The sequence below is a fragment of the Rhincodon typus genome, chromosome 11, assembly GCF_021869965.1.
Source record: "Rhincodon typus isolate 14 chromosome 11, sRhiTyp1.1, whole genome shotgun sequence".
Taxonomy (NCBI): domain Eukaryota; kingdom Metazoa; phylum Chordata; class Chondrichthyes; order Orectolobiformes; family Rhincodontidae; genus Rhincodon; species Rhincodon typus.
This window is the reverse complement of record NC_063342.1, coordinates 66,700,235-66,715,675: the sequence shown is the minus strand read 5'-3', so window position 1 is coordinate 66,715,675 and position 15,441 is coordinate 66,700,235. Positions and strand designations below refer to the sequence as shown.

General features: G+C 39.2%; 1 protein-coding gene across 2 annotated transcripts in view; it reads left to right on the top strand.

The window, feature by feature from the left end:
* Window positions 1–15,441, top strand: part of wdfy2 (WD repeat and FYVE domain containing 2) — a 51,400-nt gene that overhangs the window by 9,469 nt on the left and 26,490 nt on the right. For both annotated transcript variants that reach the window (XM_048602578.1, XM_020510815.2), the window contains exons 3-8: window positions 3,531–3,604; window positions 8,077–8,131; window positions 10,976–11,126; window positions 11,233–11,345; window positions 12,039–12,165; window positions 12,276–12,381. In XM_048602578.1, coding sequence (XP_048458535.1) covers window positions 3,531–3,604; window positions 8,077–8,131; window positions 10,976–11,126; window positions 11,233–11,345; window positions 12,039–12,165; window positions 12,276–12,381 — 626 coding nt within the window. The remainder of the gene's footprint in view (window positions 1–3,530; window positions 3,605–8,076; window positions 8,132–10,975; window positions 11,127–11,232; window positions 11,346–12,038; window positions 12,166–12,275; window positions 12,382–15,441) is intronic.

The window sequence follows — 15,441 nt, the reverse complement described above, 5'->3', positions numbered from 1 at the left end:
TACCCATGTTTTGTGCATTTTACAAATCACTAGCTCTAGGGAAGGAGAAAAATGTAACTTTTCACCTGATTATTTGCTTCTAATCAGGTGCATAGTAAAATGTAACAGTTGGTTCCTAGCATTTGGATTTATTTTTAAAAACTGTTTATTTAAAAAATGTAAAGAAGTCGTCTTAAAAAGTGGTTATTAAATTGGAAAGGATTTTTCATGTTATATTGGCTGTCACAATTGATTAACCTTTGGGATGGCAAATGAAATGTGAAGTAAAAGTTCATTATTTTAAACTGAAGCTTGACAAGTGGAGTATGCACCTGAGACTCATGTATGTTGGTTTAAGCACTTGTACCTTCCATGTTGCATTGTATATGTTGAAGCTTCACTAGCCCTGTGTAATTTGGTGCTTGGCCCAGTTTGGGATTTTCAACATGTAAACTTTTACATATGGGCTGACATGAACATTGATTGCAGTCAAGAGAATTGTACAGCTGACAAAGAGCATTTGGCCTGTCATGCCTGGGCTCACTCTTTTCAAAATCTATTTAGTTAGTTCCCCTTAGCCTACTCTCTGTCCAGACTACTGCAATTTCTCCTTTGTCTGAAAAAGATAAACACTTACAATGCATTTTAAATCATAACTCACTCTCCAAAAAAATTCCTTATTTCCTTACTGTTTTGTCAAATTAACTGTATTCATGATAGCTACATATTGTGATGACCTTGGTACCATGGAATTGTAAGCTATGAAATTGAATCTTGCTAATTTTGAGAAATTTGAAGAGTGCACATTTATGTCTTGGTAGATTGGGATTTTTTTCCTCTTGTCCCACTCTGACCCATGATTAAATCACTTTATTTGTCAAAATCCAAACATGACAACCTGAATTGATTTTTTTTTGTAACCATTCTTTCAAAATTGTATAAATGGCTGTCAATGTAAACATTGCTAAAATGACAATCAATTACTGCAGCCTTGAACTCCTGCTTGTTTTTAAACAATGAGTGTTATCTTGAGTGAAGTAACATATTAGCTGTTAGGTTATGGCCCCAGTGTTTTATCTTCCACTGTATATTTGATCATTATTTATGTACCATTTATTGGGGAGGAGAAAATTTGGCAAACGTCACTCCTTTTATTCCCTATACCCTTGTCAGAAATGCAGATGTGAATATTCAAAATAACAGATGATCTCATTTGTGACGGACTCCTTTGATTGAACAGGCTGTGGACACATGCGTAACCTGTGGTGAAAGGTGGCTCTTTGGGTCAGATGTTGTCATTGTCTGGAAGAACCTCTTCAAAAGGAGTCAGAACAGCAGTTCAAGAGAAATGTACATGTGGGGGCAGGGGGTAAAATGCATATACTGTCTCCCAAGTATTTTTGATGTTTTTGTGATACATTGAATCAGAAGAACAGCTCCAGGTTACATGTAATGTAAAGGAGAACGTAATTCAGGACACATCAAGTCTGATTTCTGTCATCTGAGTGGCAGTTGGTGCAATGCCGAAGTGTCTTTGTGATCTGAAGTCAGTGAACTGTGACAGAAAAAAAGAAGAGAATGAGAAGCAAGTAAACGAATGAAATACTCTGCTTCTGTTGTGACCTGAAGATAGTGTTAATTTCTCCTCAAAATGGGAACTTGCTTGTATTGTGAAGTGTTTCATATATTTAGTGAAATGCATGCATGACTCCCTTCTGACCTGTCTCCTACCACTGCTGTGCTAATCAACGAGAAAACAATATACTTTCCTCTCTTCGCTGAATAGAATATGAATATGCGGGTAGCCTCCAAAGATTTTTCTTTTAATAACAGCTGACTGTGTCTTTGGGGTTTTGCACCAGTTGAATTTGTACTTTTGTCAAAGCTCATTTCCAATAATAGGAAGCCAACCTAATAATAGGGTGACTAAGTTGATAAACCTGAGTTTTTGTCTTGTGTGACGTTATGGGATTCTGCATCTTAACATTTTGTTTTTCCATCCATTTTCCCAAAGTTGATTTTTCTTTTGACTTTTGTTCGGTTTTATTAGACAATGCAGATGGCAGATGTGACAGAATTAATGGTTAGATTTAGCCACACACTCCAGTTCAGCCGCCTCCTCAGTGTCATGAGTTGATTGAACCCTTAGCAATATTGATGAGTTCATCAGCAAGGCACTCTGCATGGTTTTGATTTAGATGAATATATTTTATTAGCCACATCCAATAAAAATCTGTGATAAAGGTATGCGGATGGAGTTGAGTTACAGGATAACTGACCTAATTGAATGAGACCATAATAAATATGAACCGGAGTAGAGTTTGGACCCTGAAGCTTGTTCCACCATTTCTTAAGATCGTAGCTGATCTGACATTCTTCATGTCCGCTTTCCTGCTCTTTTCCCATAACCCTTGATTCCCCTCCTGATCAAGAATCTGTCTATCTCAGCCGTAAATATGCCCCCCGCAGCTCTCCGTGGTAAGGATTTCCACAGACTCTGAATCGTCTGAGAGAAAAAAAAATGCTCCTCATCTTAATCTTGAATTGGCACCCGTTTATTCTGAGATTATGTCAGAATGGCAGAGGAGGCTGAAGGCGCTGTAAGGCTTTCTGCTATTTCTGTGGTCCACACAACAATTGGTGAGTGCATCATACACTTGAGACCTGAAATGTTGATGTACCTTCAGTGTTGCAAGAATTAGTGTTTTGATTGTGCAAATTCCTGTGCTGCCGTGACCCAACTCTTAAAAGTAATAACAAAAACAGGAATTGCTGGGAAAAAGCAGCAGGTCTGGCAAAATCTGTGGAGAGAAAGCAGAGTTAACGTTTCGGGTCTAGTGACCCTTCATCAGAACAGTCCTTTCCAGCATCTGGAGCTCTCAGTACTTCTAAGAAAAAAAACAAGTTGCTACACAGATGCTGTGTTTTAAACTCCAGGCTAGGGTATGTACAAAGAGGCATTCCAATTTTTGTACCTGCATTATGACATGCTTGAAATTCTTTTGCTGGCAGAGTCATGCCATCTGTGATATCTTTGCAAGATTATTTGTGATGGGAGTTGGAGAACAGTAACCAGGCCTTGCCAGACATTTTGTGTGGCAGTCTTAACATGATGGGGTTTGAAGCTCAGAGTGAATGAGAGGTCTTGGTTAACAGCTTGGTAATGCTGAGGATTCCATGTAGTTACACAGAATTTACATGTGAACCTCTGGGAGAGGAGGAATTGCATGTACTCTGTTTGATTTACACATACACCAACATTTTCCTAGCTACCATCAGTTGAGGAAGGGTCACTGGACCCAAAATGTTAACTCTGATTTTTCTTCACAGATGCTGCCATCTGTTTTTGTTCTTGATTTACATATTGTTATCCACTTTTCTAGTGCATCTTGATAGACGTGTAGAAGTTCTAATGAATGTTATGGAATTGTATTGCTTTGAAAAATATGCAACTTTTAAAGTATGAATTAAAACTAGCTTTTGGCACTTTGAAAGTATTCATGTTGACCAATCCACATTACAGTGAACATTTTTCTTTTTTTGTTTTACAGCTTCATGTTCAAGTATGTCCTTCAATCCAGAAACAAGGAGGCTGTCTGTAGGACTGGACAGCGGTACAGTCTCAGTGAGTACCTTACCGTGAATGAGGGTAACATCTTGCAAATATCTCTGAAGTGTCTTCCCCCATGTTTGTGCTCAGTATCTTTTTTTAATTAAGAGGCAGCATCTTCTTTGTTCATTTTTAATGCCCATGTAGACATAGGAATTCCTGTTTTTTGGGCAACAGTTTTCTTGGGGTGAGCAATTGGATGTTGTCACAGATCAAGTAATTGAAGAATTTCTCCTCCTGAACACTGCCCTTCTCAGCTTGATATTTCTGTTCTTGCTGAATACTGTCACTGTATCATTGGCAATTGATAGCAAAAGAGAAGAGTGCTTGAAGTGGTCTGAACTGAAATTTGTTTGCTCCTGCTGTGATAGCGCATACTATTTCCTTAGCACAGCCAAGAAAGGATTCACCACTGAAGATTACAGACATTTTGGCTGAGGACTTCAGGGGTTTCCCAAAGGGCAGAAAAACTTGGAATTCTATTTTTGTTGTCTTAAATGCCCAACAAATCTAGGAATTGAATGCCATCAGCCTAGTTGAAGTTTAAGACTGTTGCTTTGCAACATAGCTGTCCATGACAGTTAACTGATGAACCTGACTGATCAGGTATCTGCATTGGGAGACTTGCAGCCAAGAAAGTACTTACGATCCCCTGCAGGTAAGCTGAAATACCATTGTAAAGGTTAGTCTGACAGCTGCCGGGATTTGCCAAAATAAGCTTCACTGCACAATAAATCCACAGGTATTAATGGATGTCAGATCATAAAACTGCTGTCAATGTTGTTACTGGTCAGGGCTATATTTTTGCAGGAAACTTGGCCTCAGTCCAGTAACATCCTGCACAGCAAGGTATTGTATATTTTAGGCAAAGACTGGTTCTGATATCGCCAAGAAGAGCTGGGGCGTTTGATTGTGTGGGTATTTGAGGACAAGGAAGTACAAGTGACACAGTTGTATAATGCAAACTAAGAATGAGGAGCATGACCTCGGGAAATACTGAATTCTTAAAGCAAATCAGATACAATGCTCTGAGGGGCAAGGCACATGCCAAAGAAATTTGGATGCACCTGTGCAGAAACCTCTTTGGGTACTTTGCTAGGCAGTGCACAGTGAGTAGAATTTGAAGGTCATAGTTCATGAGGGAATGTTTGAAGATGAGAAAAGTGGTGCCATGGCTGAGCTGATAGAGGAATCAGTACTTGCTGAAATACCAGCATTTGAAGAATGAATAGCAGCTCAGAGTTGAAGGAATAGAGCGTAGAGTTAGTGGATTAGACATATCAAGGGAACAAAGTCTAATCTCGGTATTGACTAACTTTGCTAAATTCAAGCCCTGTTTTGTAGACATTGGGAATGGATATGTGATCGTAAATTTGGGTATGAATGACAGGTCTTTTTATCTTGTTAAAATGAGCAGCATAGACCATCCATTCAGTCTAAATGATTCCCTTGTCTGAATTTAATAGCAGTTTATTTTAAGCCATTGCCTACTCTTTGGCATTCATCCATCAGACTTCAGAAATTGCAAGTTTCTTCCAGACTGACCGTTTATGGAGTCAGTAGTTCTGGTTGGAAACTTTTGGCACGACATCACAGTCAAGCCCTACATTATGACAACACTGGTGCTGGTCTGTAGTAGTTCCGTTTGCCACTTGGATGGGTCGATACACACAGATGATGTGCTTGCATATATTACACATGCACCCACAATTCTCCTAGGATGTCTATTTTAGTTTGAGCTTGTTTGCTTTGGAACTTACTTAGGGCCTGGTAAGAATTTACTGGTGGGGTACTAATGCGTTATTATTTTCTGCCATTTGGGACCAATGATTTGGGAATCAGCCATCATAACAAACAACAGAAAGAAGTGTGTTGATTGTATTTGGGGAAACTGACTTGGAGTAGCATGAAAGAATTATATTTAGCATGGTTGCAATGATTGTTGTTGCAATACCCTTGTGTTATTAAACCTACATCCTTGCACTGAGCTTCGAAATCTGCCAAAGCAGTTCACTTGTTACCAGTATCAAAGTCAAATAAAAAGATACAAAAACAAAGTTGCTGGAAAAGCTCAGCAGGTCTGGCAGCAACTGTGGAGGAGAAAACAGAGTTAACGTTTCGGGTTCAGTGACCCTTCCTCGGAAGGTTTTTTTTTCAAATAAAAAGGTAACCAAATCAAAGAAAAAGCTAATTGAGTGTGGAGTACCATGTACAGTATTAGTCTCATTCAAGGAGCAATGTAAATCTTTTGGAAGCACTCTAAGGTTTTAAAGTAGATCTGTAGCTCGGGTTGTGGGTGTTGAGGTTGGTTGGCTCTGTTTTGGAAGCAGTTCAGAGAGCATCGACCTGATTAATCTCTGGATCGGACATTTTGTATTGAGGAAAGGGTGGATAGGCTAGGGACGTATCTGATAGAGTTTACAAAAGTGAGAGATGGATATAACACAACATCCTGAGGTGTCTTGACCAGGTGGCTGTGGAAAGAATGTTTCCTCTTGTGGGAAATTCTAGACCTAAGGTTCACTGTTTAAAAATTAGTTTTCACCCATTTAAGACACATGAGGTGAATTTGTTTTTGAGAGTTGTGAGTTTTTTAAAACTCTCTCTTGGTCAAAAGTAAGTGGAAGCAGAGACTTTGCTTTTAAAGAAAAAGTGGATAGAGTCTTGATAACCAGCAGGATGAAAAGTTATTGCGGTTGTCAGGGATGTGGAACACTTGGATCAACCTTAATCTTATTAGATGGATTTTAAAAAGAAATGCCTTCCTCATTAAACACTTCGAAAAGCTATCAGAGCAGATATATAAATAATTCGAAGGTACTGCTCTAGATGTAATCTATTGAAATCTCCAAAAGGCATTTAAGAAGATACCACTTAATAGACCAGTAAATAAGGTTAGAGCTTGCAGAATCTGAGGACTAGGTAGCTGGCTGGCTTCAAAATAATAAGTGGGGATGAAGGGGATTCAGTTTGGTGGAAGGTGGAGCTTCACAAGGATCAACGCTGGGAACGCTTCATGGAATTAACACAATTTCTAAGTTTGCAGACAGCACCAAATTAGGACATACAGTCAAAACTGGTGTGGAGCAAGACAAATTGCATGACAACTTTAAGAAACTTGGGGAGTGAAACGGATAAATGACAAATGAGTTTCAGCATAAGTGGGAGCTACTACATTTTGGTATAGAGCACATCTTGCTTAGAAAATAAGAATCTGATTGGAGCAAAACAGCAAAGAGATCTGGAAATGCTAACACAAAATTTACTAAAAGTTGTGATGCAAGTTCATTAGGCCATAATAAAAGCAATTCAAATTAAGCATTGGAGTTGAGTTCCAGGACTAGAACTGAAACCTCTGGAAGTTAATCTAAATTCATATCAACCTTGGTTAAATTATTATTTGGAGAGCAGTTTACAGTCTAATTGTCGTATCATGCAGATAATATAGAAGCACCAGAAGATGCAAAAACAATTTAAAAGGATAATCCTAAAACTGAGGTTACACTGACACAGAAAAGGTGAATAGACTGGGTCTTTATCTCTTCAGACAGTGGTTCCTTAATATTGTACGTAGAAGCCATCAAGTGAAGATATTCACCAAGAAATCAGGAAAGGAACTCAAAATAAATATCTTAAACACAGACAGTGGAACTTGCTAACAAATGGAGTAATTGAGGCAAATCATATAAATGCATTTAAGGGGAGGCTGGATAAGCATATGAGGGGAAGGAAATCAAAGGTAATGTTCATCAAATTAATTGAGCGAGCATGGAGGATGCTGAATGAGAGAATAACTGAGTGGCCTGGTTGAGAAGCCGCCTTATTTTTGGCTGCTATATTTTACGTCATGTGTGTGAACTAATTTAAATGGGAGGCTATTTTGGGAAATACTTAATTTTTATTTTAATTGCTCATAGGATGTGGATTACCTGTCCTTAAATCCAAACTTCCTATGGTTGGGGTCCTCCTCATTAGCTGCAGATTGGGATGAATTCTGGCTATGTTTTAACACTTTGCGAAAGGTTTTGTCCCTTGCTAATAATAAATTACAAACCATAAAGTGAGTTGATACATTCCGAGTTCATTGTAATGAGAAAGCACACCAGACCTGTTTAACTTGCTCTCCCACAGAAACTTAACAGTTTCGGGGCATTACTCTACAAAATTAACAGTACCAATTGTTAATTCACATTTATGAATCATTCTCTGTATGTCCTTAACTCACTGATCCTGATATCTTTTATGTCTAACTACTTAACATGACTGTTTGTTGCACTGATGATGTGAATAGTGGACGAATCCTATTCAGAAATCTGCCAAGTTTAAGCACACATGCTGTCTTTTAAAAATAAATTCTGATGCTAAATTTCCTTAAAATTTTAACTAATTGAAATCTCTGGTGTTTTAATGTAGTGGCTTACATCTTTGTAGGACTGATATAAGGAATATATAGGAAGTTTACAACTTAACAGTTTGTCTTTTGTCAGGAGTTTATTTTGTCGGAGGACTACAACAAAATGACTTCAGCAAAGAGCTACCTGGGTAAGGAACTTCTTGATCTAACTCAGAGGGAGGGAAAGGCCTGAGAATACAAGAACTGATAGCTATTGTATTTTCACTCCTGATAAGTGCTAGAATATTTTACCCACCTGTGGGTAAATTTCCCAAGATTCTGCATCACAGTTCAGAGCTGATAACTTGAGGAAAACCCTCAGTGTGAGGTTTTGTGTTGTGAACTAGCCAAAGATATGAGGTGCTGGCTTGTTGCCATGAGGTTGAAAACTGTTTAATGCTATGCTGAAGAGATCATGGAACAGCCTATCTGTGCTTTGTTCGAAGTTTACTGCCCATCCCAGTGGAAGACCTACTAATCCTTTCAGCCTGTCCAATGTGATGCCACTGTTCCCTGCATCCTGAGACAACCCACCGAATGTTGTCTCTTCAGCGAGATGAAAATCTAGATCAAGCATCTAGGCCAATTTTGGGGGCAGGGAGGCTAAGTAAGGAAATCCCTCTGAAGGGACCAAAACTAGCCAGGAAGACCACCTGTGTGTATACAAAAGCTACCTCATCAACGAGGTGATTTCTATCCTTCCCAGAAACAGGTCTAATTCTTGGTTAAAGGATTTCAGTGAGTCACGAGACTGTACGATGGCAGCAACAGATGCACTTTTTTTTTTTGACAAGAAAACTATTACATCTAACTAGTTCTGGCCTTCATATTACTTGGGATTCTGATCCCTCGTCCTCCCTAAAGCTTTTAGCTGAAACAAGCTGTCAGTGCACACACTGTCAAACGCCTTCATTATTTTATGAACTTTGATCAAATCATCTGAAGCCTATGCTTCTTTGCAGTGAGCAGTCCTAGTTTGTTTGAGCTGATTTGCGTAACTAAGGTTTTTAACCTGGCTATTTAAACCCATGGCCTGGTGTTAAAAATAGATCTGATGAGCTGCTGTGCTTCCATTTTAAACATGAAACTGAATTGAGTTGATTATATTCTTGGTAGTTGCAATGATCAAAATCATGCTTGCCAATAGGCGTTACTACTTTAAAATGTCCAAATACCAAGCATGTGACCCTTGGCCACTCTAGTTTCACAATGTGAGTAGCATTTCCACATACAAAATTATCTGATCAGATTATGAAAGGGCCTTTGTGATACTACAGTGTGGGGGTGGTGGGAGGGATTTTTTTTCTCACTTGCTAGGCAAGTAAGTAAAATAACATAAATGAGCAAATCCTCTGCTTTGGATTGAGGTGCTTGGGACCGTGGTGTTCAGGTTAAAGAAATTGGAGCAAAGACCAGTTATGCATGAGCCTGCAGCTTTTTTACATGTTTGGTATTTAATGCCAATAACAAAGCACATCGTTTGGTATAAATTTAGTTGTGCATGTTTGCTTTCTTTCTTTGTCCAGCTGGAAAAAGAATAGCAACATGCCTGAGAGATATTGGCGTGCACAGCTTTGACATTTTCCTGTTGGGCAGACTGAGATTTCATTGTTATGCGGGGGACTTAATGAGTCAGAGTCATACAGCACGGAAAAAACCCTTCAGTCCAACCGGTCCACAATCCCAAACTAAACTAGTCCGACCTGACTGCTCCTGGCCCGTATCCCTCTGAACAATTGTAGAATCCCCACAGCTTGGAAACAGCCATTTGGCCCAATAAGTCTGCACCAACCCTCTGAACAGCATCCCACCCAGACGCATCCCCCTATACTATCTCTGTAACCTTGCATTTCCCATGTCTAACGCACCTCACCTACACATCCCTGAACACAATGGGTAATTTAGCACGGCCAATCCACCTTACTTGTACATCTTTAGACTGTGGGAGGAAACCAGAACACCCGGCAGAAACTCACGCAGACACGGGGGGAGCAAACAAACTCCACATAGACAGTCGCCCAAGGCTGGAATCGAACCCGGGTCCCTGGTGCTGTGAGGCAGCAGTGCTAAACATTGAGCCACCATGCTGCTATGCCACCCCCAAATCTTTCCATCTTCCTTCTTTATTCATTCACGAGATGAAGGCGTCGCTGGCTGGACAGCATTTATTGCCTATCCCTAATTCAGAGTCAACCACTTTGCTGTGGGTCTGGAGTCACATGTAGGCCAGACCAGGTAAGGATGGCAGTTTCATTCCCTAAAGGACATTCATGAGCCAGATGGGTTTTTCCAAGAATTGGCAATGGATTCACGGTCATCATTAGACTCTTAATTCCAGATATTTTATTGAATTCAAATTCCCACCATCTGCTATGGCAGGATTTGAACCTGGGTCCCCAGAACGTCGTCTGGGTCTCTGGATTAACAGTCCAGCAATAATACCACTAGGCCATTACCTCCTATTCATGTACTTATCCAAATGTCTTTTAAACGTAATTGTACCCACATCCACCACTTCCTCTGGAAGTTCGTTCCACATACGAACCACCCTGTGTACGAACTTAAAAAAAAAAAGCCCCTCCCGTTTCTTTTAAAGCTCTCTCCTCTCACCTTAAAGATGTGCCCCCTAGTCTTGAAATCCCCCATCCTAGGGAAAAGACAACTACCACTAACTCTAACTAAACCCTTCATTATTTTATAAAGTTCTATAATGTCCCAGAAGCAAGATCTATATTGAAACTAGTTGAAGTAATAATTAGTATATTCAGTGCCTACCTATTTTTCTTTGCTATTTGAAATTGGGGCAGTGATTTTCAACTGTTGTGTATGATTCAAAATGTTCCCATGAATGTAGCGATGCCATGAATTGACAGATATTGCTTTGGCTTTGATTTATGCCGTTACCATTTACCACTTTCAATCGTTTTCCTTATGTTAAACTAAAATGAGACCATTCGAGAACCAAATCGATTTGTTCCTTATATTTCCCACAGCTCATCAAAGCCGAGTGACAATGGTCCTGTTTGTTTTGGAGATGGAATGGGTGCTGAGCACGGGACAGGACAAAAGCTTCACGTGGCATTGTTCAGAGAGTGGTCGAAGGTTAGGTACCCACAGAACCTCTGCTTGTGCCTCATGTCTGCAGTATCCTCAATATTAATGGTGTGCTATCTTATGTAGAATGTGGTTTGTGGTATCTTGTTTAAATTGAAGACTACTTTTCATACTTTTCCATAACGACCAGTCTCAGATTTGATATTGAAACACGACATGCTTTTGTTGGGGATTATTCTGGGCAGGTGACTATTTTGAAGCTTGAACAAGACAATTGTTCTGTCGTTACGACCTTCAAAGGACACAGTGGTAAGCTAACCAGAGCTTCTGTAGTTGGAGTTCATGTTTGTCTCCCTGTGACGTGAGTTCACATGTAATCTCCAACCTTTGCCTATTGATTCTACAATGTTTCCTTCATTGATGTGTGAATATATTTAATATGTGGATGATACTTTAGGTTATTTCTAGATAAAGGTCAATCATATTAGAATTGTCAAGAAATATGTTGGTGATGGAAAGCATTACAAAAATTATTGGTACTGAAACGGGAGTAAGTTAAACAAAATGTCAGCACGCAATTGAAATCGGATGCAGTGTAGAGAACCTGAGTGAATGTTTTCAGGCAGCAATCCAATTTCTGACTCAAACCATACTTGCAGACCTCTGGAGCTTCTTTGCGGTTGGTGAGAGAGCAAAGAGATTGTGTCTCTTGAAGTACCTGATAAGATGACTGCAGTGTAATCAAACTACACCTTGGGTGTCCCTGTGCCCTGTGGACTGCAGCGGTTCAAGGAAAAGCTCACCATCACTTTCTCCAGGGTAATTGGGGATGGGCAATAAATACTGGCTTAGCCAGCTATGTCCACATCCCATAAAGAAATTTTTTAAAAATTGAATTGACTAACTCAATGGCAATTTAATAAGTTTGTTTTTTTGACTAGTTTGAAGCTTTATTTTCAAAGACCATTTGCCTGAACCATATAAAATCCCTCTGTCTTACAGGCAGCATCACTGCACTTTGTTGGGATCCAGTTCAACGGACACTATTCTCTGGTAGCTCCGATCATTGCATTATTATGTGGGATATAGGAGGAAGAAAGGGAACTGCTATTGAACTACAAGGCCACAAGTGAGTGTTCAGCAGTAATATTGATTCCCATGTACATTTGCTTTTCCGACCAGTGCATGAGTGCAATTGTGCTGCTTTAGCTAACTCTTTGTTCTGTTTCTGTCATACAGTGACAAAGTTCAGTCCCTTTGTTATGCACATCATACTCGGCAGCTGATCTCTTGTGGTGCAGATGGTGGGATTGTTGTGTGGAACATGGATGTAAAGAGGCAAGAGGTCAGCATGCAATTTCATTCAGTCCTCAAATCTGAACACCATGCAAATAGAATCCAGCTCATTTTTAATAATTCACATGCTTTCAACAGTGAAAGTTCCACCTCCCTCCATCGTGAACTGCACTAGAGTCAGTCCAAGGTAGAAAATGTTTGTGATTTCAACGCTAATCCATTCGTAATGGTTCAGAGCTGCTCTTGCTGTGTTGATAACTATTAGTTACATTCTCGTAACTATAGTGGGAGCCAATGAGAATTTCATGGCTTTTCAGGAAAAAGTGTACGAAGTAGTGATTTGTAGTCTTGCACTGCAAGAATGCAGAGGCAAACAGACTTGGAACTCTGATTTTGGTCAACCATTGGACATCTCAAAGTGCTTTACTACATAGAATCAACCAAGTACTTTGGAAATATAGAAACTGTTATAACATAGGAAATGCAGTGGTCATACGTACATAGCAAATTCCCCAAACCAACAATGTAATGATGACCAGGTAATCCTGTTTTTATATGTTGATTTAGGGATAACTTTTTTTTTAATCAATGCCTAATCTGATTGCTCCCGTGCATGTAAAAGATCTCATTGCACTATTTTGAAGAAGAGCTGAGGAGCCAATATTTATCCCTCCATCAGTATCATGAATATAGTTTACCCAGTTGTTGTCATATTGCTGTTTGTGGAACCTTGCTGTGTACAAATTGGCTGCTGTGTTTGCTACTTTGCAAAGGTGCCCACACTTTCAAAGTACTTAATTGGCTGTCAAGTGCTTTGACATGCCCAGTGATCATGAAGAGCATTTTTTTTAAACAAATAACTTTTATCTGGTCATGGGCATTGCTGGTAAACAAAAATTGCCCATCCTTTTGTTTTCTTGGCATGTTTGATGTAACTGAATGTCTTACCAATTCACTTAAGAGGAGAGTTAAGAGCCAGCCAATTCTGGTGTGGAACCAGAGATGCATATTAAAAGTTTAAAAAGTTGCATAAACGGCAGACCAGGTCAGGACAGCCAGTTTCCTTCCCTACAGGACATACCTTATAGTTCACAAGGAAACCACTCAGTCCATCAAGTATGAGCAAGATGTTTTGGAAAAACAATCCATTTTCTCACTTCCTGCTCTTGTCCTACTTTCCGAATTCTATTTTCATTTAAATATTTATGCCATTTCCTTTTAAAAGCTACTATTAAGTGGGTCTATCACTTGATCAGACATAGCATTTTACATTGTAAACACTTGATGTGAAAAGGTCATCTTCGTGTCATCTCTGGTTCTTTTGGAATTATCTTAAATCCATGCTCCCTGGTTACCAATCCTTTCACTGTTGAAAAAGTGTATCTTTCTTTAACATGAATAAATAATTTGTAAAACATCTCTATCCAATCTCCTTGAAACCTTCTCGGTTTTGAGGAAAAAACCTCCTCTAGCCTATCCAAATAATTCTAATTTATCATCTCCGTAAGCATTATGAAAGTTTTTGTATCCTGTCCAAAGCCTTATTTTCTTAATAAACTGTAGTACTGAACATTGACAAAATTTTTACAAATGAAACTGAACCATTTTCTAAAGATTTTGCATAATTCAAGGAGAAGTGGCAAAGTGGTAGTTTCACTAGTCTATTAATCCATAGATTAGACTAATGCTATGCAGACAGTGTTTCAAACCTTCTGCATCCACAAACATTCAATTACCTACAATCACTCAAGTTGCAACAGTGTGTACTACCTACAAGATGCACTGCAGAAAATTACTAAGCCTCCTTTAAAGGCACCTTCTAAACCCACAACCGCTTCCATCTAGAACAAGAAAGAGCAGCAGATACATGGGAACACCACCACCTGCAAGATCACCTCCAAGCCACTCTCCATCCTGATATGGAAATATATCACTATTCCTTCAGTGTCACTGGGTCAAAATTCCGGGACACTCTCCTTAATAGCATTGTGGGTCGATCTACAGCAAATAGAATGCAGCAGTTCAAGCAGAGAGTTGACTACCACCTTCTTGAGGGCACCTACAGATGGGCAATAAATGCTGATACGTGCCCCCCACCCCCAAAACATTCCGTGAGTGAATGTATATAAAAATGAAATCCCATGGCTGCTCGTGGAGTTGTAGAGTGAATTTCTATTAACTTGATAAATCAGAAATTAAAAGTTAGCCTCAGTAATGGTGACCATGAAGCTGTTGCTAATTGTTGTGAAAATCCATTTAGTTTACTCATGTCCTTTAGGGAACAAAATCTGATGTCTTTACCTGGTCTATTTGATGTCTGACTCCAGATTCACTGCAATTTGTTTGACCCTTAACTACCCTCTGAAGTGACCGAGCAAGCCATTCCGTTCCCTGCCAGTGATGCTCACATCCCATGAAGCATAATAACTGTTCATTGCTCTTGTGTTTTATAATCATGTTTTTGTCTTTAACACCCTGACTCCCTTTTATGCTTTTGTTAACTGCTTGTTGACCTGTCCTACCGGTTTGCAAGATTTGTGTGCAAGTTATCACAGGCATTTGTTTGCCCCATCAATTTTACAATTAGTCATTCTTACCAAAACTAGCTAATTCACATTTTTCTGGGTTGAATTTCATCAGCGATGTATCTGCGTTCCACTAGCTGCCATTTGTCCTGTTGAAACCAGTTGCAGTTCTCCTCACTATTTACCTTGCATACAAGTTTTGTCATCTGTACATTGCAAAATTGCACCCGGTACCCCAAAGACTAAGTTACTAATATGTATTAAAATGCATTGGTCCAAATACTTAATGGGAAAGGCCAGTATATACCCCTCTCCTGTACAAAGCAAATAGCCATTTACCATAAGTGTTTTCTACCAGTAACCAATTTAATATCCATGATGCTAATATCTCTTTTATTCGTTGGTTTCAATTTTTCTAATGAACCTATATGTGGTAGCTTATCAATCACCTTTTGAAGGTATGTTCGCAGAACATCAATTGCACTGCTTTGTACGCCACCTCTTTTACTTCATCAAAATAAAACTCAAATCATGTCTGTCCAATTAATAAATCCATGCTATCTTTTCTTTATTAAAAATCCATA